The 27,769-nt window shown below is 38.0% G+C and overlaps 1 protein-coding gene across 3 annotated transcripts in view; it reads left to right on the top strand.

Annotated features, from left to right (window-relative positions):
* The window catches only part of PLCE1 (phospholipase C epsilon 1), a 153,993-nt gene that overhangs the window by 116,624 nt on the left and 9,600 nt on the right, over positions 1-27,769 (top strand). For all 3 annotated transcript variants that reach the window (XM_069864034.1, XM_069864033.1, XM_069864035.1), the window contains 18 exons: positions 373-555; positions 1,433-1,550; positions 1,928-2,087; positions 7,670-7,792; positions 7,879-8,015; positions 8,825-9,063; positions 9,894-9,955; positions 10,072-10,237; positions 12,069-12,176; positions 12,623-12,739; positions 12,822-12,980; positions 14,413-14,536; positions 18,104-18,228; positions 18,944-19,061; positions 23,277-23,408; positions 24,580-24,870; positions 25,662-25,825; positions 26,746-27,007. In XM_069864034.1, coding sequence (XP_069720135.1) covers positions 373-555; positions 1,433-1,550; positions 1,928-2,087; positions 7,670-7,792; positions 7,879-8,015; positions 8,825-9,063; positions 9,894-9,955; positions 10,072-10,237; positions 12,069-12,176; positions 12,623-12,739; positions 12,822-12,980; positions 14,413-14,536; positions 18,104-18,228; positions 18,944-19,061; positions 23,277-23,408; positions 24,580-24,870; positions 25,662-25,825; positions 26,746-27,007 — 2,788 coding nt within the window. The remainder of the gene's footprint in view (positions 1-372; positions 556-1,432; positions 1,551-1,927; positions 2,088-7,669; positions 7,793-7,878; positions 8,016-8,824; positions 9,064-9,893; positions 9,956-10,071; positions 10,238-12,068; positions 12,177-12,622; positions 12,740-12,821; positions 12,981-14,412; positions 14,537-18,103; positions 18,229-18,943; positions 19,062-23,276; positions 23,409-24,579; positions 24,871-25,661; positions 25,826-26,745; positions 27,008-27,769) is intronic.

Here is a 27,769-nt window from a genome sequence, read left to right on the forward strand (position 1 = left end):
AGTAAGCTAAGATTAAAGTTGAGCAACAAATCTCCAACTTTGTAACACAGTTTAATTTAATAAGATCTGATTGTTCATATAATGTTTTGTCAAACTTTTTTTTTTAATCATCACATTGTTCATGTTTGGAGTTTTGGAATAAATATTTTATAAAGAAAAGCAATGACTGTTCTCGAAAAGGGTGCCGAAATACCAAGTGATGACGGTTACGGCCAAAAGCAAACTAAATAGCCCTTTGGTATCCATGGAATAATTAAAAATTGACTCTTCTTGATGTTTTGTCTTTCATGGGTTCCTTAGAAATATCTGTATTATTGCTTAAGAAAATGTGTCTTCTTGTCCTCCTTGTTTTAACACTGATGATTTTTGTAGGAGGATGGAAGGTTTGAAGGCCCAACCTTGGCTCAAGCTATTGAACTGTTTGGTGGCAGACGATGGAGTGCAAGGAACACAAGCACGGGAACTCTCACCAAAAGCACGGAGAAACCTAGTGTGCAGAGAAACAACACTCTGGGAATAAGCACAGCTAAGAAAAAGAAGAAAGTACTCATGAGGGTAGAATATTTTGTTATTCACATATATTGTTGTTTATTTGGCTGATTTGTTGACTTCCTACAGTTGTTGTGTAGCTAACTGGATTCTGTACTAGAGAAAAGAAGTTAGATGATAATTTTAGAACTGTTTATTGCAGTTTTAGGTTTGGGGCTTATTGTTTTCCAAGAGTTTGGGTTTCTTTTTTCATGTTTGAAGCATTCTCAGAACATATGGGCACTGGTGCTACCAGAAGGGGACAGAATCTTGTTGAGACCTTTAGGTGCTACCACAGTATAAAGGTAAAATCTTGGTAATAATAAAAATATTAACATGCAAAGTGACGTTTGGGGGCTGGTGTCAGTTTCCTTGCTTCTTTTTGTTTTCACATTCCCAGAAACGTCACCAGTTATTCCACCTCAGGTTAGCACACAGTTCTATCTTATGTAGGTGACAGGAGCACTTGGACTCCATCTGTCAGTCTCCTCTTTTTTCCTGGACTCAACCACTTTCAGCAATAGCCAAGAAAGAGAAGAACACAGGGACTAGCAGCCCTATGCTATCCACATATTATAGTGAGCAGGGAGGGGAGATCCTCAAATGACAAAATCCGTCTTCTCTAGGGCTCCTGTGCACCAGCGGAGTAGTATAAAACCAGCTGCACCACTTTAGAGAGGCGCAATCATTGTCATCTTCTGTGTGATGTCAAACTGAGGTAACACCTAATGGTCCCACACTTCATCGTGTTTACATTGTCTCTTTTTTACTGGTATCAGCCTTACAGAAATCTGTTTCATAAGGAATAGCTGTTTTATCTCATGATTGTGTTACAGATTGAACTGGTAAAAAATGAGAATGGTAGTGTTCTGGTGATGTTTATTATGGTGCTCAATATTTCTAGGGTGAAAGCGGAGAGGCCACTGATGATGAAATGGCAACTCGAAAGACAAAAAGCAATAAGGAATATCGTAATAGAAGTGGTTCAGATCCTCAAGATATTGATGAACATGAAGAACCGGGTAGATATATTGCTCTAGTACTTAAAAATCCCTCGAGGTTTTGTTCCAAGTATTTTTATATAGACATTTTTTATAGTGTTAAAAAATGTATTTATGAAATAGAACTTCAGTAGCAGTGGAAACTACAAATGCTATAAGCTTTTAAATTAATTTCTCTAGTTGGTCATGATTGTTCTTTCATTTAGTTTCAGTAGCACTTCCTTTCCATCCAGATTAAACAGGTATATAAGTGTTGTTCAGAATGTATTTCTTGACTATCTTGGGACAAATCTGGAATCCATTTAATGTCTTATTTATGATACAGAACTCTTGGACAAAAGCATTTTTGTTTGGCCAGATGTTGTAATTATGCTGCAAACTTTTTTTTTTCTCCATAGATCAAAATATTATTATTAATGCTTCTCCATCTAACAACCTGCCATCAAGAAGAGCTCACTCTCTGACAGCATCTGGATCTCCTAATTTAGGAGCTACATCATCTTCACCAGCCAGACCAGTCTCCTCTCCTGTAATGTCTTCAAACAAGAGTCAGTCTAGGTAAGGACAAAATCAATGCTTTGATTAAAAAGAAAAGAAGTTACTGGTACTTAATTATCATCAAATGTAGGTTTTGTGCCAAGCTGATGAAATCTGACAAAAACAGTGCCAGCAATGTCATTAGCCTTTTGACAGACACATTGAAGAACAACATAGGATGTTTAAGCTGAAATACCATGAATCTGAGGATAGCTTTTTTGCAAGTCCTGGAGCGGCATGCTTGTGTGTTACAGAAGCAGATTGGAATGCTGTTCCAAAACTGCACTAATAAGGAGTTTAACTCTTTCTCCAGGTCTTCTCGAAAAAATATAGATGTCTTCTGTATAATGAAAATCAACCAAAATGTTACGGGGGTGTGAAGTTCTGAGGTTTCTCAGCATAAATCATTTCTACCTGGGGGATTATTAACTTTTCTTGAGGTTCCTGATGATGATGGCAGTACTATCTCAGGAATTGAAGGAACGCATTTGAAATCTTTCTCTCATGGGCCTCTCCTCCTTGAACATTCAATTAATCCTTTTTGTGTTACTCAGGCAGTGCAAAAGGTTATGCTGTGGTTGTGCAGTGAGTTAGTGCACCATTGTATTATTTCTATAAATAGCAATGGTGGTGGTGGTAGTAGTTGTAATAATATAACAACGATAATATATCAGGGATGTGGATGGTGCTTTGTGTCATAGAAGAAGACACTCTTAACAGAGATCTTCTGGTGCCTTTTAAGAGAGCGAATACTGAGGGATGGTTATGAGGTTGAATCTTGGGGTTTCCAGGACAGCAATGGTAAACAATGGAAGAGATTACTGCTACTAACAAAACATATTTCTGAGGAGATGTGTCTTGTATAATGGATTATGTTGTGTATTTCTTAGGGATTATTTGTTTACGCTTAAAATGGTTGGGTTTGGCAACAGAAGTGAGTAGAGCCCATGTGGAAATCTCTGGTAGATTGCTTCTCCTTTTAATGCTGCTTTCTGAGACTCTTGCTGTGTACTTCACTTCTTACTCTTTCTTCACAACTATGGGATGAACATGCCAGACTAGGATTTATACCTGTAAGACTTTTTTTAAATTTTTTTTTTAAACATTGTTACAGCTTTCTTTTTCATTAAACTGAAAAAATACTGCTTTACTACCTGTGGAAAATGCTTCTCTGTTTTGCAAATCTGCTTTTTGCTTTTATGTCAAATTAATTATTGTTCTCTAAATGAGATTAAAAGGCTTAATGGAGAACTCACATTCCTAGGGGGAGGACATCTAGTGTTCCTTTAAATCCTCTCAGTTCCGGGATTTTGTACAGATGTCCGCACAGCTTAGCACTGTGGGCCTCCCTGAGTTATGACAGGTTTTCCCTGGCAAAGTTACCTGGAAACTCCACAGTCTTGCTTGTAGAGCTCTCCCCAACTTGATACAACGCTTTTTACTAGAATTTGCTCAGAGTACAGCTGTATGGAAGTCTTGCTCAGAACAGAATTGCATGTTTTATCCGTTATCTAGACCCAGTTTTCATGAGCTGTTGAGAAACTTAAAGCACTCAAGAGAGTTTTATTCTTGGTATTTACCCTTTGGACCCTTGGTAAGTCTGAATTATGCTTGCCAGTTTTCATGCATATGGGCACTTCACGTGCTGAGAGAAATATCCGTAGTGCCTGAACTGTGATCAGTAAGTGTAAGGTATCAAATAGTTGTCTCTGCTTTGATGTGGATCCTGTCATCATCCACCTTATATGTGTACTAATTCACTCCTGGCATCTCTTCTAGAGTAGATCACTTGGTTACCTCCAAGACGTAATTTGAGTGTAGTTCTGGGAATATTTGCTCTGGAGACTTCTGTAATTCGATAGTACAGATGGGCAGTTTACTCAGTCTCAAACTATCTGCAATATAGTGTCTTATAGGACACACTCCCAGCAAGGGTTATACCTTCAGGTGTATTACTTTGTGTTACATTAAATAAATGGCAGTTTCTCAGGTAATAACATGTGCCACAGCTTATTTTGGTCACTTCAGACAGAACACACACCAAAAATGAAAATGATGTCTTAGAGACAGGCGAGCACCATGGAGGGCCAAACCAGACCTGAGCAAATTCCTGGGCTGTGCAGAGCAATGTGAACTTAAGCCTTTTTGCCCCTCTCAGAAAAAGCAGCAGGATGGATGCCTTTAGCAATACAGATATAACTGACGGGGGAGCAGGCTGTGGCAGAGGTCCACAAGCTGTGGACCTATAGACTGCGAGGATCGCAATATTATTCCTGGAAGTTGCTGGTCTTAGCAGTGGTGATACAAAAACAAAGCACGTTTGGAAATCCATACAAGCTGAACACAGACATCTTTTGTTTCTTTTTGCTCCATTCTTGTTGTTAATTCTGCAGCCTCATAAAAATCAAGTTATGTAGTTGGTTATACCCAACCAGTTTCGTCAGCAGCATTCTAAGTGAAGAGAAAATGAAGTATTCCATTTTCCAAAGTAACAGAAAGTTGGAATGACCCAGATGATTAAGTAACCATGGAAATACAGGATGCATTGGGAGTGCTTATACCCATATGTATGGCTCTGCACAGATTAAAGCCTGCAGTTTATTAGTTCAGATTAACATCCGGATTTAGATTGGACAAGGCTGACTGACAAGGCCTCATAGTTGGGAGGCAGTGTTGGGCATGAGCTGTTTGTGCAGGTTAGGTGAGTGCATGATCCCCCAAAAAACCCAGAGCTTACGAGAGCGGGGAGCAGAGCATCCCACCAGGCTGTGCAGCAGCCTTGGCAGAACAGAAAGCTGAGCTGGTGACAAATGATTGTTAGCTGCAGTGTAGCAGCTGGGAGGAGGTAAGCAAGAGAGGTTTCTAGTTCATTTTCTCTTTCTATTGACATGTGATATGTACATTATCTTCACCTGATGTAAGGTCCTGGACTGAAGCCGGGAGGGTTTTGTTTGGAATCCCCCAGGCCCAAGAAAAAATAAAACCAAGGTCTAATGCCGTGCATCAGAATCTTTCTTTATTGCATAAAGGTAACAGGTGAAGAGTGAGATAAAGGCAATGGTGACAGGAAAGAGAGGAACAAAGGTGGAAAATTAAGCAAGGGTTTGGTGTAGGAGTGCAAAAATAGTCACCACCCTAGGTCCGTGGCAACTTCAAGGGTTAGTGTCTCAGAGGTCCCATGAAGAGTTGGTGGTGGGCAGACGTTAAGTACAGGCTTTTTTTGTTTCCTTTTATACCTTCCCCTCAGTTCAGGTTGTCATGTAGCACATGTACTGCACATCTTTGCCCACCTGCACTTGCGCATTGCTACCCGGTGTCTTCCATGATCACATGGCTCCCCCACTGTTGATCTTCTGCAAAGTGTTGTTCTGCTGACTTTGTGGTTTCAGTGGCTTCCTGTGTAGCAGCTTGGCAACAGCTTTCAGCAGTCTTTGGGACAATGATGTTGTAACTGGGCTCCTTACACTTGACCAGGAAATTAGATCTGCCAAGTGAGAAACACTAAATAAAATAAAATTTCTTAAAGTGAAAAAAAAAAAATATAATTATAGCAATTTTTAAAGAGGAAGACCTAGATATCTTTGTTGTAAGTTTTAAATAATAGTAATTCTTGTAGGTACAGAATAAAAGATGCGTGTTTTACATATATGACTCTCAATCTTGATACTCCTGACCTCCTTACAGATAACTTACATTGAGTATAAATCCTCATACAATTCAGATGCCAAGATAGTTTCCAAACGCAGATAGGCTGCAGCTGTCTTCTGTCACTCTTTCAAAACAGATGTGCATCCAGCAGATTTCCAAGTTCTTTGGAAATCTGGTGCCACTTGTAAGGTGGAGGAAGCAGAGGAAAGTGTGTTAAAACCACTGGGAAACAGATAACAGGACATGAAAATTTTGAGATGGGGGCTTTTTTTTTGTGAAGAGAGAGTAAATTGACTCAGTTATTAGCTGTATACAGGTATGATCCAGACTGCTGCTAATTACAGTCTTGGTCGTTGGTGTTAGTGGGGTTTTCTGGGGGTAGGGATGGCTTTTGTTAAACAACCTGCACTTACTACCCAGGAACAATTGTGGAAGATACCTTTGTTTTCAATTACATGCATCTATTCCAGATGAGGAGTGAATTGAAGAATCTGATTTAGCGTATTTGTGTAAAAAGTTGCCTGCTTGCAGCAGGGGAATGCAGATGTCTTTAGGAACACTGGACAACAAGCTGGTCCTGTTTTTCCATCACAGCTATTGGAACTAGTTGGACTGAATCTGATGGCAGAATTCATAGATTAATGGCTTCATAGAGCTTAACATTATAGAGCAATAAAGTCTCTTAGACAGTCACCTAGTCTGATATTTTGAAACCAATGCTGCAACTTCTGGATTTATTTATAGTTTAAGTTAAGTGGTTCTTGATATTTATGCTTGCTGCTTAGATCCCTCCCTTTTCAGGATGCTGGTGCTGGCAGATCCCATTTCTGCAGTGTGTTTTTATTGATGTTTAGACCCAGGAAGGGGCTCAAGAGCTCAGCCTGTCATTGCAAATTAGTATATGAAATTCAGCAAGGACTTGGTCGTACTACTCGAGGGATAGTTCAGGTTGGTGCCTAGCTACACTTATTAGTGTAAATCCTGTAGCCTAAAGATTTTGGGATGTGGCTTTTGGAAATGTACTGCTTCTGCTTCATAAACTTTGTTCACCTGCACAACTTAGGTTATTGATTGCAGTTATAAAGAAATTGTCTGGACTTGACATTACTCAAGTCAACTAAAATAATTAGCACCTAACAGCTAGTTGTTTCTGTGATCAGTTTCTGTCTCTGCTCTTGAGAAATTCCAGTCTGCTTTCCTTCCTTCTGCCCACAAAGCTGAAAGGAGGAAATCATTAGAGCCTCATTTTTAGAAGGAAATGGCCTCCATTCCAAGCCTGAAAGAAGAGGGGGACTGTAGCTTGATCTGTCTTTGAGGTGTCTGATGATAATCCCAACTGTTCTTGGGAAGTATCCAGGAAACCCATGGACTCAGAAACAGTGAAGGCCGAGTGCCAGGCAAGAGCAAGGGTTATGCTTCTTAAAATCTGTACCTTTAATGTTCCCAGATATAAGAAACTCCAGGTGCATAAGGAAAATATTTGTTTTCCTTGCGTATCTAGTCAGAATATCACTATTTTGTTTTGATAACACAGAGGTTTAAGGAATTCTACATCCATTTTATTTTTCCCTTAGCAAATCTTCAATGAACGTTGTATGCAGTCTCTGCTAAAACAACACTGGCATTGTTTTCTTTAAAAGGAAAATGAGAACACTTTCATTTGTGCCGTCTGCAGACCTTTTTGCGCATGGAAGTGTTTTAAATAGCATGCATAAACATTATTAATTCTAGCAAAATCTGCATTTGTCTTGAGGGAAAAGAATAGCTGCTGTCAAATAAGAAGGTACAAACTGTTGTTACGCATCTTGTAAGATACTGGTTTATTTGCTTCTTCCAGATATTGGTAATAAATGCCTCAAGGAGAGCAGAAATAAAGTGTTAAGGCAGTAATGTGTAATATTCAATAAGTAGAAATTTAATGTTACCAAGCTATAGCAGTCTTTTTCCTGATTTAGCACATGGAGCAGCAGCAGCTGGCATGGCCGTGTTAAAGGAGGAATGAAGGGTTTTCAGAACTTCATGGTGTCTGATAGTAGCATGACTTTCGTGGAATTTGTAGAGCTCTTCAAATCTTTCAGGTAAAATATATTTTTATTTTTTTACTGATCTCATTCATCCAATTTTATAAAAGAGCAAAAATTTAACTTTTCAACTCTTTTCACAGTGTCCGTAGCCGCAAGGATCTGAAAGACCTTTTCGATATCTATGCTGTGCCTTGCAATCGATCTGGTTTAGATCCTGCTCCACTTTATACTAATTTGAAGATTGATGAAAATAGCAGTGGATTCCAGCCTGATTTAGGTTTGTTAAAGAGAAAAATACAGCTGTTTAGACTGCTGAGCAGCTTCAGTTATTTGCCTTAAGAAAAAGTGTGGCAGTCTCATAAAGAACTATGAATTAAAAGTTTAAGTAAAGGATTGCTGCTGAACCTCCACTAATGCCTAGTTAGCAGGATTTAAGACAGATTCTTTGTTCATAAGTGAAGGGGAGGAGAAGTATTCCTGGTTTACATTATCCAGATATTTCTGTAACAGATATAGCAGAGGCATAATACTTGTTGCTGAGTGGCTGAGTCCAACACAGGGATCTGTATCTTTTTGCAGGAGCTCTAGAAGGGCTAAATAACAGTTGCCATGCTCTAAGTCTGGAGCTTTGTCCACATTTAAAGAAAAGAGTCTTCCTACCAAGCAGCTTGTGGGGAGGGTGCAGTACCGTACATTGTCATGTGGGACTGGAAGAAGATAAAATGGTGATCTCATAGCAAGGGTATGGAGTTGTACACAGTGAGGGAAAGGCTCTGAAGCTTTATATGGTAGTAAGAGGAAGCAGGAAGGTCCTGGGTGAATTTGTGAGGGTGGTGTAAATCCATCTTAAAGGTTATGGCATTTGAATATTTATAGTCCAATCCCACTATTTTCATACATGCATAATACTCTTTCTTCTATTAGTGAATAGAAGCAAGGTGGTTTTGTTCTAATTTACTATGTCAGTGCTAAAAGATTCAGGCAGATATTTATGTGTATTATTTATTATATTATATTTGATAATATATCATTTGATATATTATACACATACTCATATAGTTTATATTTCCTGTTTTTTCTTTTAAGATTTGTTGACTAGGAATGTTTCAGACCTTGGTTTGTTCATTAAGAGCAAGCAGCAACTATCAGACAACCAGAGGCAAATATCTGATGCCATTGCTGCTGCCAGTATCGTAACCAATGGTACTGGGGTGGAAAGCACATCACTGGGAATATTTGGAGTGGGAATCCAGCAGCTAAATGATTTCCTAGTGAATTGCCAAGGAGAACACTGCACCTATGATGAAATCCTCAGTATAATCCAGGTCTGTAGTACAAATATCTTGAAGTTCCTTTTACTTGAACTCTTGTTACTTCTGTTTTCCCCACTAGCATTGTCCACCTTGTAATCAGAATAATGTATCTGTGTGGATATCACTTTCACACTGATGTTGTCACTATGGTTTACTTGAATTTAAAATTTAATACTGTCTTAATTTTGGACTGTTTTTATTTTATTATAAAAAAAAATCCAGAGCAAACATGGACATTATATTTCCTTATATACAATGGCTGAAGTGATTAGAAAGTATGGAGAAAATTTTTAATTCATCCAAATTTGCATGATAAATATGCTTCTCAATTAACTCCCTGCTGAGCACTTAACAAAAGCTAAAAACTCTGTACTTCAACAATCCAACTTCTAATATAAAACTGCAGATTTTAAAAGACAGAAATTCTATGGAAACATTAAGTTAGCATACCATATCTCTTTAATTTTAGGTAGTGGTCTGTTGTGTTTTAGCAGCGTAGATAGGAGAAGGATGCCTGATTATAGAACCTTTTTAATTTCATCTTAAGTGCTAACTCCGCTTTGAACTGGAGGTTGGATTAAATGACCTCCCAACATCCTTTCCAACGTGAATGTTTCTGTGATTTGCAGTTATGAGTTTAGTGTGCTTGATTAGTGATTTGTAAAACAAGCATGAGCATATTGCATGCACTTAATTGCTTTATCCAAAAAAACCGACTGGCTTTACATACTAGCTGGTTAGGTCGATGGGCAGACTACATTTGGAAAATACACTACACTATGAAAAAGCCGTCTTTCTAAGAATTGTCATTATATATCTCTTCAATTTCTTTGTCTTGATAGAAGTTTGAACCCAGTGTGAATATGTGCCAGCAGGGACTGCTGTCTTTTGAAGGCTTTGCAAGGTAATTATTTTTTATGTATATACATATACATATCTCGATATATATGACACCAATGTATTGATTTTGTATGACAGTCAAATACTCAGCACAGCATAAAATTTCCTTGCATATTCTAGATTTTTGATGGATAAAGACAACTTTGCCTCCAAAAATGATGAGTCCCAAGAGAATGCTGAAGACTTGAACTTTCCACTGTCATATTACTACATAGAATCTTCCCACAATACTTACCTTACTGGACATCAGCTTAAAGGGGAATCCTCAGTAGAGCTGTACAGCCAGGTATGCAGAATTGTGTTGTTTTAAACAAGAACTTGTTTGTTTAACTGGCAAGTCACAGAAATATGACCTTTTTGCTTTGCAAATCTAAATATCCTAAGCCTCTGCTTGAAAACGTTGGAAAACATGATGTGTGGGAAAGTTGCCTGTAAGCACAGTTGTGCTCAAATGTCTTTTCTAAGACAAAAAAATGGTTTTAGTTTGAGATTCATAGCATTTAGACACCAGTCGGTCTGACCCAACCTACTAAATTTAGACTTTCCCACAGGAAAGACTGATCTAATATTCTAGTTCATTCAGATGTCAAAAACACTGCTCAAATACTGTACATTGCACTGCAAAGACAAATTTCAAATGGAACTATAACTTCTAAAAAAATTATTTCTAGTAATATTCTACAGTTTTTTATACTTTATGCCTGGTTGCTGGTGAACAGGAAAAGAGTGATTACTCCCTAGGTTTTTTTCGTTCTGTGCTTGTCTGTATATATAGATACTTGTGTGTCTGTGTATTTACCAAATGCTAGAGAAAGCATCGAACTTCCTGCAAGCTGTGTTTTTATGACTGTAAATGTTAACAACTCACCATTCAGAAAGGTTCATTTGGTGTCCCACGTGCTGCTTTTGCCTGTCATTATAAGACGGAGGGGTGAGGCTGCGTTAGGAAAGCATGGATAACATGATTGCCTTGAATAATGCAATTGCAAAGAAGGTTCCAGTAGTAGCAATGCACGGCGTGATGTGAGCATTGTATTGGGGAAAGTGAGATAGAGCTCAGCTGGCTTCAGAATTTGCACGATGTAGAAAAGCTTCTTCTTACCCTCAAATGGTTGTCACCAGAATAGAAGGGGCAATTTCTTTTGGCTCAGCGTGTCTGGCTGTCACAGAAGTGGTGATGTGCCAGCTTTGGACACAATTGCCTGAAACCTAGTTACTCAGGTTTTGAACAGGAAAAGTATTTTTTCTTTGTTCATTTTTTTCCCCAGGAAATTATTTTGATTGTAAAGATCTTTGTTTTGAGTGAAATATTTAATTGCAATACAGACAACTCTTTCAATGATAGGCATGCTAAACATTGATACCGATAATAAGCTGGGCTGCCAACAAATGGGTTAGCTTATCTTTCCCTCCATCCTTCCTCTTCGCTTTCTTCTACCAATCAGAGCTTTCTAAAATAAGTAAATTAATAAATAAAGGATGGATGGATGGATGGATGGATGGATGGATGGATGGATGGATGGATGGGTGAATGGATCCTTCATTATATCATTAAATATAAAAAATATCATTATGTAAGATAGCCTTACGCATATTCATTCAAACCATCCTCATGGAGGTTGTTCATAAGAGATTATTTTCAGACCTTCTTCTATTTTAAAAACTTAACAACAAAAAGAATCAGCAAACAGCAGATACTGTGCCCATAAGCTGTTATGATAGCAACCTGGAATAAATTGCCATCTTGCTTTATAGCTGCTTTGACAGGTAGAAATACAGAAATGTTTCTCTCCCTGAGAACAGTGAGCAATATATTAAGAACCACTTTCTGCAAACAGATTCCATGTGTCCTTTAAGATACTATGGATTTCAAAGCTTTATGGTATGTCTCCTAAGCACATAACTGCTTTCTTAATTTTCCCACTCTTTCTCTTACTAGGGAATGTAGTTAGCTGGGGCCTGTAGCTTCTGTTAGCTGTTTATTCTACAGAGATTTGCTCATTCCAGCACTTTTGCTGAATTACTGGGCACTTTTATTTATCTGCACACTCTGTCTTCTCCTTTGTTTGGATGCAGCTACGGCTCATACATGCTTAGACTGTTCGATTATATTGTAGGTTCTTTTACAAGGCTGCAGAAGTGTAGAATTAGACTGCTGGGATGGCGATGATGGGATGCCTATAATTTATCATGGCCACACTCTTACTACTAAGATCTCTTTTAAGGTATGCTGTTATTTATATAAAGAAACAAAAAAATGAGAAGAAAGTTGGTAACCTTTTCTGTAACGAAGAAAAATATTTGCCTACTAGAGTACAAATTCTAGTGGGGTAAATCCTAATAGAGTGTGAACTATGTACAATGTCAGATGTGAACTACGCAACTGTAAACACTATGCTTTTCAAATTATTTTTTGTAGCGTATGCAACTGAAATTTTCTGTCTTTTTACTGTAAACATAAGCAGCTGTTACCAGTTGTGTTGTAACTGGGTTCATCTGTAAGATCTGTTGTGCTGGGTTCATCTGTAGGATCTTGTTTTGAGAGCAAATTGTGGTTTCTTTCTTCTTGGAGGGGAAAACATGTACCTTGCTTTCTCTCCTTTCAACTAACAGTAAGTTAACAGAATGCAGAATAATCACATGTTCTTTCAATGACCTCTTTCTCTCACAGGAGGTAGTTGAAGCTATTGATCGCAATGCGTTCATCACCTCTGACATGCCAATTATCATATCAATAGAAAACCACTGTTCATTGCCTCAGCAACGCAAGATGGCTGAAATTTTCAAGGTAGGCCATAGGTTGTGGTAAATTATTCTAAGAATATGCCTTGGGATTTTCAGTAATGTGTGATGTGTTTTCAATATTTCAGAATGTATTTGGAGATAAGCTGGTAACAAAGTTTCTATTTGAGAGTGACTTTTCTGATGATCCCATGCTTCCTTCACCTGGCCAACTGAAAAGAAAAATCCTGCTTAAAAACAAGAAGCTCAAAGCCCATCAAACACCAGTGGATATATTGAAACAAAAGGTGAAGTCCTTCCTTCCTTAAGAGCAAGTAGTGAGACTTAACTTTTGTTAGAAATAATTCATTTGTGTTTGAAGTGTTTGCCATTCCAATATATACAGGAGAATAGTCTAATGTATATTCATGCTTGGAAGACTCACAGTGGATTGAAACACTTTCAAATAAGTAGACAAGACATAATAAAGCATAGACAAAACATAACAAAATTTTAGTGTATTTTAGATTTATTATATGTCAGGTTATTATGATTAGCACCACATGCTCCATGTGATAAACATAAATGAAGTTTCGTTCTGAGGCTATAACATTTGCTGTTCATATTTGTTGAGAAATAACGATATGCATTGAGTATGTGCATATATATACAGTATGAACTTAAGTGGAATTCTGGTTTCTTTCTTTTTTCATATTCAAGCAAAGCAAATACTCTCTTACTCCCTTTCAGGGGACACTCTGTTATTCAAGTAATGTTTATACCCGTATGAAAACTTTTTGGTTTCTAAAAATTAGGGCTGCATCTCTGGTGGCTTCAGTTTAACGGTGTGTAGAGTTAACCAGCAATTAGATTGAGCAATTAGAGGGCTGGAGCACCTATGAGGACAGGCTGAGAGGGCTGGAATTGTTCAGCCTGGAGAAGAGAAGGCTGCAAGGAGACCTTATAGGGGCCTTCCAGTACCTGAAGGGGGCTACAGGAGAGCTGGGGAGAGACTTTTTACAAGGGCATGTAGTGATAGGATGAGGGGGAATGGCTTGAAATTGGAAGGGGGAACGTTTAGATTAGACATAAGGAAGAAATTCTTCATGATGAGGGTGGTGAAGCACTGGCACTGGTGGCCCAAGGACGCTGTGGATGCCCCATGCCTGGAAGCATTCAAGGCCAGGTTGGATGGGGCCTTGAGCAGACTGGTCTAGTGGGAGGTGTCCCTGCCTATAGCAGGGGAGTTGGAACTGGATGATCTTTGAGGTCCCTTCCAACCCAAACTATTCTATGATTCTATGAATCCTTGTAAACTAACTGCTTCTACCCAAAATGTAAACACAATTGAATTATAATTGAATTCTTGTATTGGAATAAGTAAATAATACTGATTGTATCAGTATATGGACATTCTTCATGTTTTCAAAAAGTTTTAAACTGTTTCCAGAACAAAATACTTTAGACTGGAAAAAGGCAGTCTTGTTCTGAATAATGGGCAGAGTGGACATTTTCCCATAATTAATCAGGTTTCATATCTTCCTGAGTGGCTTTCTACCAATACAAGTTTTCTTTATGTTCAAGCTCTTAAAATGCTATTTTAGTTTGATCTTAACAATCTTACTTATTTCTTGTTATATCTATTCAGTGCTTTCATGTAAATAAAACAAGGTGCAGTGATGAAAACTCATTTGCTTTTTAAAAATAACAATAATGTAATCAGTGGTTCTGTGACTGTAGGCTCACCAGCTGGCACATATGCAAGCGCAGGCTAGCAATGGTGCTAGCAACCCTACACCTACCAATGAAGAGGAAGAAGATGAAGAGGATGAATATGACTATGACTATGAATCTCTCTCTGATGGTAACAATATTTTTGTTTGTTTGTTTATTGCAGTGTTGTTAGAACTGTAGCAGTAAGACATATAAATATTCTAGTTGAGGAATTATGTTGGTAAGCTGGTCTTAGCTTGTGAGAGGAAGGTGTACTAAATGTCCTTGGTAGCACTTCGGTGCAGTAGTCTGTAATACCATGAAAATAATTCAGTTATGTAGAGGACTTGAGTGTGACATTTAACTCCAACCATTAGATATTTTAACTATGCAGAGTATGCTAAATCATAGTCTGTGTGAATTATATTTTATACTCTTTATATTATGTCAAAATGATTGTGTTCATAGCGTACTCTATCTACATTTGTCTGTATTGTCTTTCCTAAGGAGTTCAGACACCTGAAAGCTCATGCTCCACAACTGGCTTAGCCGTGGTATCTGCATGACTGCCATTAAATTGACCTAAGATGCAGATTCTCCAAAGTCCTTCTTGGTTACTGTCAAATCCCAGACACCTCTGAAGTACCTATTTTAGTTACACTTTCATCATCAGCTGTTCCCTTCAGGTGTAAAGGTAGAGAAGCCACTGAGTCCCTGGCTTGTTCAATAAAGATGGCTCAAATAAAGTGATAGCTGCTCAATGAAAAAATGGCAAAGCATGAGTAGTTGCCTTGTAAGTTCCTGTGCTGTCTACACATCAGCTATCCTAGCCTTCAGGAGCCGGCAGTTTAGCATAAATCCCCCTTTAGGGGAAGTTTATGGATTGAATATAATGATGCCAGAGGTCATATAAAGTCCTACAATTGGTAACTTTCTCTACGTCCGTAGCTCTCTGGTTCAGTCAGACACGTTTGATTCAACTACAGACAGATGGGTGAATGTGTCACACTGAGGCAGCTGAGCTGAAGTCATGTGGCTTTTTTTTACTTCTCTGGCTGTGGCTCTGGTAGATTCTGGTAGAGCAAATAGCTGGAGTCAGAAACATTTAATCCTCTCAATTCTTGTCAGAGGGCATTTGTCAAAACCCCTATGCATGGATTGAACGAGCTGAGAACATCTAAGTAGGTTACTTGTTATTTGTAATTGGTAATTTTCAGAGAATATATCAAAGTAGATCACAGTGTATTGTGTTTACCCAGTGATACAGCAGTGATGAAGCTCTCCGGGTAGTTTAATGCTACACCATTGTTAAACCCCATAAATGAGTCACAAAACTGACCATGGGGACCAAACAGATACAGATGTGTTTCAGTATAGATAAACATAAGGTAATACATTTAGGGCAGACTACTTAAACCTTGCTTATATGATTGTAAGCTCAACAATAGTGGTATCAATTGGGAGATCATGGAATTATTGAAGGTTCTCTGAAATCCTCAGCTTGGTGTGAAGTGACAGCCAAAAGGTGAGGGTCATCAGGAACCTTTTGAAAACAAAACATTTTTTGCTTCTGTATAAAACCTTAATGTGCCACAGTCAGAGTTCTGTATCCAGTTCTTGTCTCCAGATCTCAAGAAGGATATAGTGGAGTTACAAAAGTTAGAGAGAAGGCCGGTCAAAAAAGTAAAGAGAGTGTGGTGGAGGCCTTGCATGTGCCTGAAAAAGCTGGAATTCTCCAGCTGGTAGAGAAGAGGACTGAGGGGCAAATTTGAAGCAGGTTTACTAAATCGTGAAGTGGTGAATAACAGGAATACAGAACTATTACACATTAGATTTAGGAGGTGCTTAGTATGGAAGATCAGTCTAAAACAAGTAAAATAAAGTGTTTCTTTGTTCAGATACTGGTAAACTTCTGGAATTTGCTGCCATGGGAAACTGTGGAGGCAAACAGTATTGGCAGATTTTTTAGGATTGGACAAATTCGTGGACAGTTTTATAAGCAGATGTTATAAGTAGAAATGTATGATGCAACATCTCTAATATTCAGCAGCTGTGAATATTGGGGTGGTACTAGGGAAGTGGACCATGACCAGGGGCTGAATGCTCTCTTTAAGCACATCTGCCATTGCCACCATCAGAAAGAGAATTCTGAGCTAGGTGGATCATTGGTCTGAAGCATTTTAGCATGTTCTCCTAGGTAAACTGTAAAGTACTTCACTCATTGAACCTTTAAGTCTAATGGGTGCCCATTTAAATTCTAGGTACTGTGTTCAGAGAAGTTGTAAAGCTCAAGCAGGGCTTTCCAGTTGGTCTCTTATTTGCATTACTTGCTTCTATGTTTAATGATTTAAAAATAGTCACAAAGTTAATGATTGCAGTTCAAGACCTGACACTGCTTGAGGGATAGCAGTATTATTTATGCTAATACGAAAATGTATGAGTTCGGGTTTGGTGCTGTCTTCAGTTGCATTTTGCTGGAAGATTGGCCTAACTGGTTACTTCAGAATACTCCTTGTGTGGGACAGGGTGGAGATAGTGTAGATGTAAATTGCTGTGAAAAATGTAGCTCCTTAATAACAGACTTGACAGGAAAATATTGCAATCTGACTGCAGCGAGTGATGTTTGAGCAATATTCTATTTAAGAGAAGGTTTGAGAACTCTGAAGCTAGCAAGAAACATTAACACCTTCCAATAAATGAAGGAATCTATGGCATGGTTTCTTGCTTTATTACAATGATTCTTTGTGATCTTTAACTATGTTGATATTTTGGCAAAACTAATCTTAATAACGTTCTGTCTAAAGGATTTTCAGTTTTGTTTTCCTTACTGATACACTAGGTTTGCATAAGACTAATAGTTGTATGACTGACACTTAATTTTCATTTCTCCGGCTATAAATCTTAATTTCCTTTACTCTTATTCCCTCTTTGACTCCATTTCCCTGTAGCTGATGTCCTTAATGCTTCTCCTGCTCCTAACAGCCATGAAGGTAAAGGCCATTTGGTTGAGCATTTTAACTGCGTGAAATCAGCACTGCACCTCCAGCCTGCTAAATGTGACAGTGTGCATATATAGATTCTACTTCAGCAATCAGATATTTTTATATGGCATTGTTAACTGGTCAGGAAATGCTAGAAAGCTGCATGTGCCACACTGGTTGTGTATAAATAGAATACGATCAAAGCATTGGGAATATCAGGAGTGAAATAAAACCATTCCTTTTGTGACAGTTACAATGTTCTGGTCCAGAAAGACCGAGTTATTAGGTGTATTATTCTCTGATAAATATGTAGCTTTGAAGAGGAATTTCTATAGGTTTGAAAAATATTTGTCCATGATGAATGTAAAGAGAGGAAAGCTGCACAAAGACATGTACATGTTTGATGTGGTTAATTGTGTTTGGACTTGAGTAGTTTTTTCTTTTTCAGGAGTATTGGTTGTTTTCAGATGGCAAGCTTAATTCATTAGATGATATTATTTTAAGCATCTCCTGAGCACAAAACGATGGGCTTTAAAAGAAGTGCAATATATTAACCAAAGCTGAGCAATAATTTTTTAAAATAGAAAGTTACTGCTAAAAGAGAATGCTTTTATCAGTAAATGCATTGGTTATTCAGATAAGTGTCACAGAATTATGCACAAATATTGTTAATTCAGATTAAATTTCCAATTGAAATTGTTTGGCTTTATGTTTATTAAAAACCCATTAATTTTTAGATAACATTCTTGAAGACCGACCTGAGAATAAATTATCAAGTGATAAACTGCAGTTTGAATATAACGAAGAGACTGCCAAACGAATAAAGAAGGCTGATTGTGCTACTTACAATAATAAAGGAAAGGTAGTTCTGCTTTTTCCCCCTTTATTCTCAGCCGCACTTTGATATGTAATCAGCTTCAAAAGCATTTGAGCAGTTTAGGTAACTGAGATGTCAGCTGACAAATGTGCTTTAATGAAGACAAATAGTACAAAACATGGAACTATAACAGAGAAAATAGGCTAAGTACAAAAATGCTCGACATTCTGTACAAGAAAAGTCCTTGGAGATTGTTTCGTATACAGGCTGTTTGGCTGAAAATTTTAACTGTCATTGCTTGCAATGAAAGACTTCATTGAAGGTAGATCCAGATGTTTATTTAGATGTCTAATTTCCATTAGCATCAATGGAACTGAAGATTTCATCTGAATCTTCAACATCTTTGTGTATCTAAATTTAAACTTCAAAATACTGCACTTTGATATCAGTCACATTACCTTTTATTCATCTGACAACTGAACTAGCATATTGCTGTTTAGTAAATCATAGTTTCTCCTGAATATGGATGTTTTTTGTCTAAAAGTTTGTAGAACTGACTCTGATTGATGCCTTTTCACAATAGCACAGTGTCAGTAATAGCTATTGGTGCATAAATCTGCACACAGAGATTTGTTAGGTGAAGACAGCAAACCATATGGGAAGAATGAGATAAAGGAGTGTATGGACATAAGTAAGATATGCACGAGTACTTTTGCATTTGATAATTTTATTATTATGTCTTCCTGGAACTGCCACTTAGGTTTATGACATGGAGCTGGGTGAAGAATTCTATCTTCCACAAAATAAGAAGGAAAGTAGACAGATAGCCCCAGAGCTATCAGATCTTGTCATTTACTGTCAAGCTGTGAAGTTCCCTGGTAAGTGCACTGCCCTGTTTTATTGCTTTAAGCTTTCTAATTCCTGGAGACATTATGTTTATGTTGTGAATTAGTTGATACAAGCATTTTCAAGTTGAAGTAGTCAAGGAGCTTTTTTCTTGATGATTTGGTAGTCTACACAATAATAGCTTCTGGCTGAGAAGTAGTATACATAAATTATGTGAAGACATACTGTTTGTCATATTACAATGTTTACAAAAGTGAAATTTGCCAGTCTTCACAACTTAGACAAATGCTTCATTGCCAAATGACAAAAACCAGAAAGCTTTATCTTTAGAGCTCTGAGTTTCCATGTAAGGACCTACTGAATTAGGAAGGAAAATATTCTTGAAAACTAGCAGGAAGAGCTTGTCATGTGTCTTTAAGTGATCTCAGTTTAGTGTGTTCTACCTTTGCCTAAAGCTGTATCTTCTGTTCTTTCCGAAGTGGATAGAAGGGGAGTCACTGGGGTGGGTAAAGCAGCATTTTCATGGTGTAGGTGAGGACAGTTAATTGCACACACACACGCTCTTTTTGGAGGAGATTAAGGAAATAAGAGGGTCTTCTTTTGTGCAGTAGGAAGAATAACATTTGCAGAGGAAAAGGAGAGGGAGTAACTGAAGAGGTCACTGACAGTTACTTGGTCAGTACTGAAAAATCGGGTTGAATATGTTTTGGCTCATGCTGTGTATATAAATACTTTTAAATTGAGAATTTATTGTTTATTGATGTGTTTAATGTTTTGAATGAAAAGACCTGCTTTTTAATGGAAAGGTTCTCTGTGGAAAAGTTAGCAATTCTGCCAAATCATGATCTTACACAAACAGAACTATAATCAGATTAGAGAAGCTAACCAAACATAAAATAGTGTCAAATAGGCAAGATAAACATGCTGAAAAGTGGAGAGACACTCTTTTATAATCTTCTATAATTTTAAGAACTGGAGGTGTCACTTGTAAAAGTATTAACTTCTAAAATGTCAAATCTGATACTCCTTAATAAAATCTGCAGTGAGATATCTTTCAAATAAAATATTTTCTTTCAAAGAATGATGTTCGGGATTAAAGAGGGATGGTGTCAGTTGTTCCAAGGATTTTGACACACAAAGAAGTTTTGATGTTCTAAGAAAACTGAAATATTTCAGGTTTTTAATGTAGTTTCAATTATAGAGGAAATACCTGCTTTCCTTATTGGATTTCTTACTCTCACTTCATAAAGGGGACATGAATAGAACAATTAAGAAAATTAGTTCTTTTCATAGATTATAATATGAAGCTGTAGAAATTAGTATTCCAACAAACTTTGTCTCCCTTGAGACAAATACTGCCTTCTCTGCAAGATACGTAGACTTCCATGGCCACTGTGCTACTGACTGGATTCCTCTGCTCAGCTGGAGGGCGCAGACATGATGCGCTGCTGTACCCCAGTATTGCCCATTAATGATGAGAACCAGGCTGGTAGATCCATGACTGTGTAGCTCTATTGACTGGGTTCCTAACCAACTCGGAAAATGCAAGATTTTAGAAACAGGGAGGGCAGAATTCATGTCCGTAACTGATCAGTGGTGTAAATATTGTATTTCTCCTGTCTTCATATTCTGTGTTTCCAGTTGCCCATGTCCCTGAATGTTAATCACTTATTTGTGACCAAGAAAGGACAAGGACCATTATGTTCACTTATCCTAGCCTACCGAGAAACACAGACTTCTCTAAGTGCTCCCTGGTGAAAACAGAATTTATCATGTGGAGAAAATAACATTTCTTGTTTATAAAATCTCTGGTAACAAGAAACCCACCACAGCTCTTGCTGTTTCAGTAGGTTTTGCCCCTTACAGTCCTTGCTAAGCTTCAGTTTCGGTCTGTTTGATGTCATCATACCATCATCTAGGAGGGTGAAAGTCTATTCTTTTGGGTCACCCAAGATGAGGGCAGTGAAGCATACTTAAGCACAGTAGTGCTATAACCTACTGGCACATGGCTCTTCGCTTTGGTGCTGAGGATCCTTACACAATGAGTAGAGAAAGTTTAGTACATAAAACCAGGATCTGCACAATCAAGTGCAGAGAGCAGGGAGCCACCTGAGCTAACCAGCATGAAATTCAGTCACCATCTCCATTGTGTCAGACTCTCTGACCCTATGGTGTCCCTTTTCAATAAATTAAATTGAAAATAAACAGGGCAACCTACATACAAAAGTGCAATAAATTATTTTTAAAGGTCTGCAAACTCATAGGCTGTTGTTCTGAAACACATGGTGAGATGGTGACAATTACAATTTAATCTGTTAATATAGCATGGTTAGAATAAGAAGGTCAGGGAAGTTTTCCATCCTCTGGATTAAAAATCTAAAAGCAGTAAAGCAATGTGCTTATATCTAACACAAAGAGATGGGCAGTTAATTCTGTAACTTAAAGGGTATAGAATAGCGATTGCAGGGAAATACAAAACACATACTCTGTCATTATGGTAATATGGTAGGGTCTAAGTGCAGTAAGGTGGGATCTGTGCTGGTCCTGCTTTGAACAGGGGATTGGAGCAGATGAACTCCTTGCCAACCTCCATTATTTTATGAATTTATTACTGCATGAATAGGTGATGCTATGTTTTGGAGTCAAGTTTAGTTTGGAGTGAAAAATGGAGTTCATCTCTGGGAGGTCTATCACATGCGAAGCACGGCCCTGGCAGAGACTGAAATAAAACTCCCAGCTGCAGCTTACCCTGTGGCCATCACACTGGGTTCAGTTAGCTCTGGTGTTTAGCGTTGCACTCTCTGGTGATTTGTGAGGTTAGTCTGTTTCCTCAGAGACTGCCTCCACAACAGGATTTTGAAACCTGGATCTTGCTTGCCAAATCCATTTGATCCATTGAAAACTGGGATTAAATAGTGCTGAAAGCACACAGTGCAAAACTCCTTATTCTTCTAGTCAGTTCATATTCCTTGATCTCGGCTTCTATCTTCTGTGCTTTATGTGTACGCTTTGGCTCAAAGAGACAATATATCTCCAACAATGAAAACAGTTATGTATATCCTAAGTTTTACTAACCCAAGCAGTTCCGTTGAAGCTGCCAGCATAATTTTACTAAGCACATGTAAACATGCCATAAAGATTGAGAGCTAAAAATTTGTAGCTGTGGGCAAACTTCAATAGAAGGGGGTCCAATGTATCTTCTTTGTTGTCATTTAAATATTAGTATTAAATGCAGAACTGTCTTTAGGCAGGTGTGAGTTCATGAGGGTTGTTTTATGAGTCGTGGTTAGACAAGTAACAGTGCTCTTGCTTTGTTAGATTTTATATTACAAGTGCGTTTTACGTCTCTGAGAGCATCCCACACCTCACTGCTGTGGGTGTCAGAATAACTGTTGTGCACTTTTACTTTCTTTAATTTTGATCTGCTGTGTGCTCTCTCCAAATCAACAGAAAGAAACTGACCTTAAGGGGAATTAAGTCTGTTTACTTCTCTTGGATTTAGGTCGTTATTTTAATGATTATTTTGATAGGATGCGTATGTTTGAATAATAGTTATGCTAGAGCTTTCCAGCCCTAGTTCTAGTTTATATTGGCCATTAAATGCTTAATGGATTTTGCACATTTACTATATTTCCCATTGTTGAAATACAAAATATAAACAGAAAAAGATAACTTCGAAAACATCCTTAGGTTAAACTGTTTAACTGACAGCATTTGGGCTTTTTCCTTTACATTATATCTTTAAATCACGTTCTTGTATTTATTTAATTAAGTTGGTGTCCTATCCCAGATGAATGGCACGATATTCACTACTGTACAGATTTACTGCCTCTGTAGTAAGGACATTTAAAGAAGTATATTCTAAGGATGAATACATTGGGAATGTTACTGCAGACTTTTTTAGTATTAATTAGGACCATTTGGTAATTTGAGACCAAGCCTTCCTCAAGCCAAAAAGTAAGATGGCAGAAAGTTGTGTCGCAGAGCGATAACTGTATATTGTATTGCTTAATATATGTATAAGTTTTTATATACATTATATATAAACACATAATATATACATAGATAAAGGCATGTATATATGTAAAGATGTTAAAATTAAATTATGCAGAAAAATACAGTGTTTGCCCTGTGTACTATATAACAGGAGTATTCGTGCCTTCAAAAATAATATAAAATATGATGGAAAATGTCATGCCCTCTTGGTCATGTTTTTTGGCTCATTTATTTTACATTTATGGGAACAGGCTTGTCAACTTTAAACCCATCTGGCTCTAGCAGAGGAAAAGAAAGAAAAAGCAGGAAGTCCATTTTTGGCAACAATCCTGGCAGGCTGAGCCCTGGGGAGTCAGCTACTTTTGCCAAAGCATCTGGAAAAGGTAAAGTTAGCATCTTCTTTCACCAGTCACGTGGAATGACTCTGTAATCCAACACACGTACCCGACCAAGTTGTTAAAGATCAAATACTTCACAATGCGTAAGATGTTGAACTTTGGAATGTTTTTTTTTTGTTAGCACAGCAGCTATTGTAGTAATACTGTTATAACTGAAATGTTGAGTGGAATGTCAAAATAGGATTACTTGGTCAGGAATATGAAGACCCTAATTCATAAATGATTCAAAATTAACATATATTTTAAGAGATATATCTTAAAGTTTATATTTTAAAAGGTATGAATGAATATTTTCAAAGTACAGAGGGAAAGCTGAACTGTTGGGCTGGATCCAGAAAAGGAATTTTAGTGTCTGAACTACATCTTAGTTGCCTAAAACTCACCAAGTCCAAGTCATGGAATCATGCTAATTCCCATGTTTGACCTTGGAAGTATTTAGACTCCACAGGTGATTCAGTTTGTGGGCTTGGAAATTGTACATCTGCGTATCAAGAGATATAAAGAAATACAAAGAAGGTTCAGAAAACATTCTGGAGCAAAGATGAGACCTAGATTCCCTGCCTTTCAGGTGAATGCCATAGACAGGCAGTTGCAGAGTTGTACCCTCTCTTGTACGCATTTTCTGGCTCAAGGAATATTGCAGTTTTTTCAGCTGCAGCAGACAGATTAGATTCCCTTCTAGAGGCCAGTATCCTAAAAATGAGGAAGTGTAACATCTAGTTCTAGAAACTAGAAGTATTTTGCTGACTTTGTCCCCTAACTCTTAAGGCACTCTGTCGAGTGCCTGTTTGGAGACGTAGCAGATGAGTTTCAATCTTGCCTCCCATCCTCATGTAAAATGTATAAATGAGAAGAATGGAATTTTATTCCATTATTTTAATTCAGGCAAATGACAAGTAAGTATTTATTTGTGAAAATGGTTATTAGCACATCTAATCACAGTATAATTTTGACACTTAAACATGATGTTTCCTCTCGTGGATTGTTCTTACTGCATAAGAAGGAATGTGACACTTTTAAACTGAGTAGTGTCATTTTCCAGGATTACCTTTTTCTACCATAACCAAAGTATGCACACATACTTCACTAGAAAACGTTTAATTCTTGGAGTCTCTGGATCTGTAGCAGTAACTCAAAGGTACTGTTTATTTCCCAGGTCCTTTTGATGTAATGCGGCAGACCTGGGAAGATCCTTGCTCTCCTTACAACTCTCCAGCTTCTCTCAGTGCTATCATAAGGACACCCAAGTGCTATCACATCTCCTCCCTGAACGAGAATGCTGCCAAGCGGCTGTGCAGACGGTATTCTCAGAAGCTGATCCAGCACACCACCTGTCAGCTTCTGAGGACCTACCCTGCTGCCACGCGTATCGACTCCTCAAATCCCCACCCACTGATCTTCTGGCTCCATGGAGTACAGCTTGTGGCTCTTAACTACCAAACAGATGGTATGGGTACATGAACACACATTTTAATATGTTTTAGATGTGAAATAAATTCTTAAACTGTGAACATTTGCTTTTACCTGCTGTCACAAGGGGTTATACCTGTTTGTGTGCCCCAGCTGTAGCTGGAGTTCATACTGTGACATACGTAAGTTCATACTGGATCCTTGAAAGCAGCGGTCCCAGAGTTTGGGAGCTTTATGTGAATACAGCATATCTCCTGGTAGCACAGAAGTACCTGAACAGCCACACCTTCCATTTTTATTTATATTTTATTGCTGAGGTTTGTTTGCTTCCCCTAGTCCAAGTAGCCTTATCCTTTTCTGATAATTTAAAGTTTAAAAAGGTACTGAAGAGTTTTTGACTGGAAGTGCTGCCTTGGATGCTAGTTTAATGTTGCTAGAATGGCTTTGGACCATTTGCTATCCTATCTTGTGTTCCTTCACCTTTTCAGTGGGGATTACATTAGGTCATCCATAAAGCTATGCAATCAATGCTTTTTCATTCTGCAGTCCAGGTGAAATACCTAGAAACTTCTCAGAGAATAGATGTAGACAAGCCCTACAGTTGCATAAAGACAATGGGAAGGGATAGAAAAGAATAAACTGTTATTATAGTTTTGTATAATTAATTATTGGATTGATTGTATACACAAATTACAGCTATCTCTGAAAACAAAGAATGAATTGATAGTACACAACTAAAATTAAAAATCTGTTGTCTATTTCTTTGCGATTATGGTTTTTCCATTGTACCATTGCTCTTTGTGAGTTTTGGCTACCTTACTTTCACAGATCTTCCTCTGCAACTCAATGCAGCTATGTTTGATGCTAATGGTGGCTGTGGATATGTTTTGAAACCTCCTGTTCTGTGGGATAAAAATTGTTCTATGTACCAGCAGTTTTGTCCACTAGAAAGAGACCTTGATAATAAGGAGCCAGCTATATATTCTTTAACAGTAAGTACACTAAAAGGGAATTTCAAACAGCCAAATAGATGAGTAGATAATGTCTAAGTACAGTCTTTCCACCAGCATTACATTTGTACATAAGTATGAAAAGATTGAACCTCTAATTGTTGCTTGTACTTCTAAAGGTCAGCATAACTAAAAGAAAATGGGGGGAAAAGGAGCAAATAATTGTCTTTATTTTATTGGCTCTTTTGCATCAATAGTTACTTTCGCTGTTTTCTTTACAATGTTTGTTGAAACCCATTCCTGAAAGCATTTTCCCTGGGACTATGCAACTGTGTAAAATTACACATCTGAATATTTCACACATTTGTGAATGTTTGAGAAGCTACACAAAAAGCTATTATGGAAAGCTGTACTGAATATTAAAAAAATATTTTTTGAAGTTCTGTAAGATACATCATTCATTGATTTATGGCCAAAACCCTTGTATTCTAAGAAAATAGTCCCTTCCAGGAAATGTTTTAGAAAAGTAAGACTTATAAGAATCAAAATTCTCCTGGCTGCAGTAATTGCACTCCTAATTTTTGTGTTGTGTATGCCAAAGCAAGCTAGAGGTCAATGCCATCATCCCAGAGTAACAGAGAAGATAACTTGATCCTTTTTTACTATGTTACTGGTACATTCCTTCTGGATTAACTTTCAGATGCCTTGAATCGTTATAGTCATGATCTGTGGTGTATTTTTTTCAGAGGAAAGATACCATAGCAATGACATGACGGGAGGTGAAGCAGCTCTGCTTCTGAAATTACTGTCCTGGCAATTACAAAAGTTAGGAGAGTATTGTAATTAAAGTAACATGTTAACAAACCGTCCTTAGGAGTGTGATAAACAGTATTTAGCTCAGAGTCATGACAGTAAAAGAATTACTCCACTAATTGGTTTCTCTGTGTACTCCTTGGCTTCAGATTGTGTCTGGACAGAATGTCTGCCCTAGCAATAGCACAGGCAGTCCGTGCATTGAAATCGATGTGCTGGGGATGCCTCTGGATAGCTGCCATTTCCGGACGAAGCCCATTCATCGCAACACTCTCAACCCTATGTGGAATGAACAATTCCTTTTCCGTGTTCACTTTGAAGATTTGGTCTTTCTTCGGTTCGCCGTTGTTGAAAATAACAGCTCAGCTGTAACAGCTCAGAGGATCATTCCCCTAAAAGCTCTAAAAAGAGGTACAGTATAGTTTGTAGTGATACCGTATGCCCAAACGGTCCAGCAGATTCCTGGACTGAATCCTGCTGGATGGTTATTTTTAATCATCTGGTTGCATTTTTCTAGAGGAGATGGGGAGCAAGTATCAGCCAGCATACTTCGCCCAGGCAGGACAATGCTGATCTAATAGACTCCCTGGGAGCTGGAGTGCCCCAGTGACTTCTAAGAAGTCAGATCTTGTGCTTTTGTAGAAACTTGTACATCTTGTACGCAGTTGCTCCTGTGCTGAGCTGTGGCTGTGGGGTTATGTTCACCTTGAGACTTGCTGCAGCTCCCTTAGAAAGCATGGAGTGGTTTTACTCCCTGCTCTGTCCTTTGTCCAAGAAACTGCTGTAACTGGGGATCAGTGGGCAGAGTGGAATAGCCCTTCTTGCAGTCCTGGTTGGAGGAAATGTAAAGGAAGGGTGAAAATGGTGAGGGAGAGATGAGAAAGCATTATTATTGTGACATCTGTGGGAGGGAGTTTCTATATTACCAGCAGCTCTTCAGCACAATGGTAAAAACACTTTGACATTCACTTTGTACCATTGTAATATCACACAACAGCCTTTGCATATGAGGTCTGGCCATAGACATGTGTCTTCCCAGTGAGAGTTTGTCCTTGTTTCATTCATATTCTAATATTTAGTGATTTTGTGCATGAATATATTGAATATTATGGCAAAACAAAGGTAGGCAGCTCTGTGAGCCACTCAGCAGTTCATAGCATTTGGGTTACACTG

This window comes from Phaenicophaeus curvirostris, chromosome 9 (assembly GCF_032191515.1).
Source record: "Phaenicophaeus curvirostris isolate KB17595 chromosome 9, BPBGC_Pcur_1.0, whole genome shotgun sequence".
NCBI classification, from domain to species: Eukaryota; Metazoa; Chordata; class Aves; order Cuculiformes; family Cuculidae; genus Phaenicophaeus; species Phaenicophaeus curvirostris.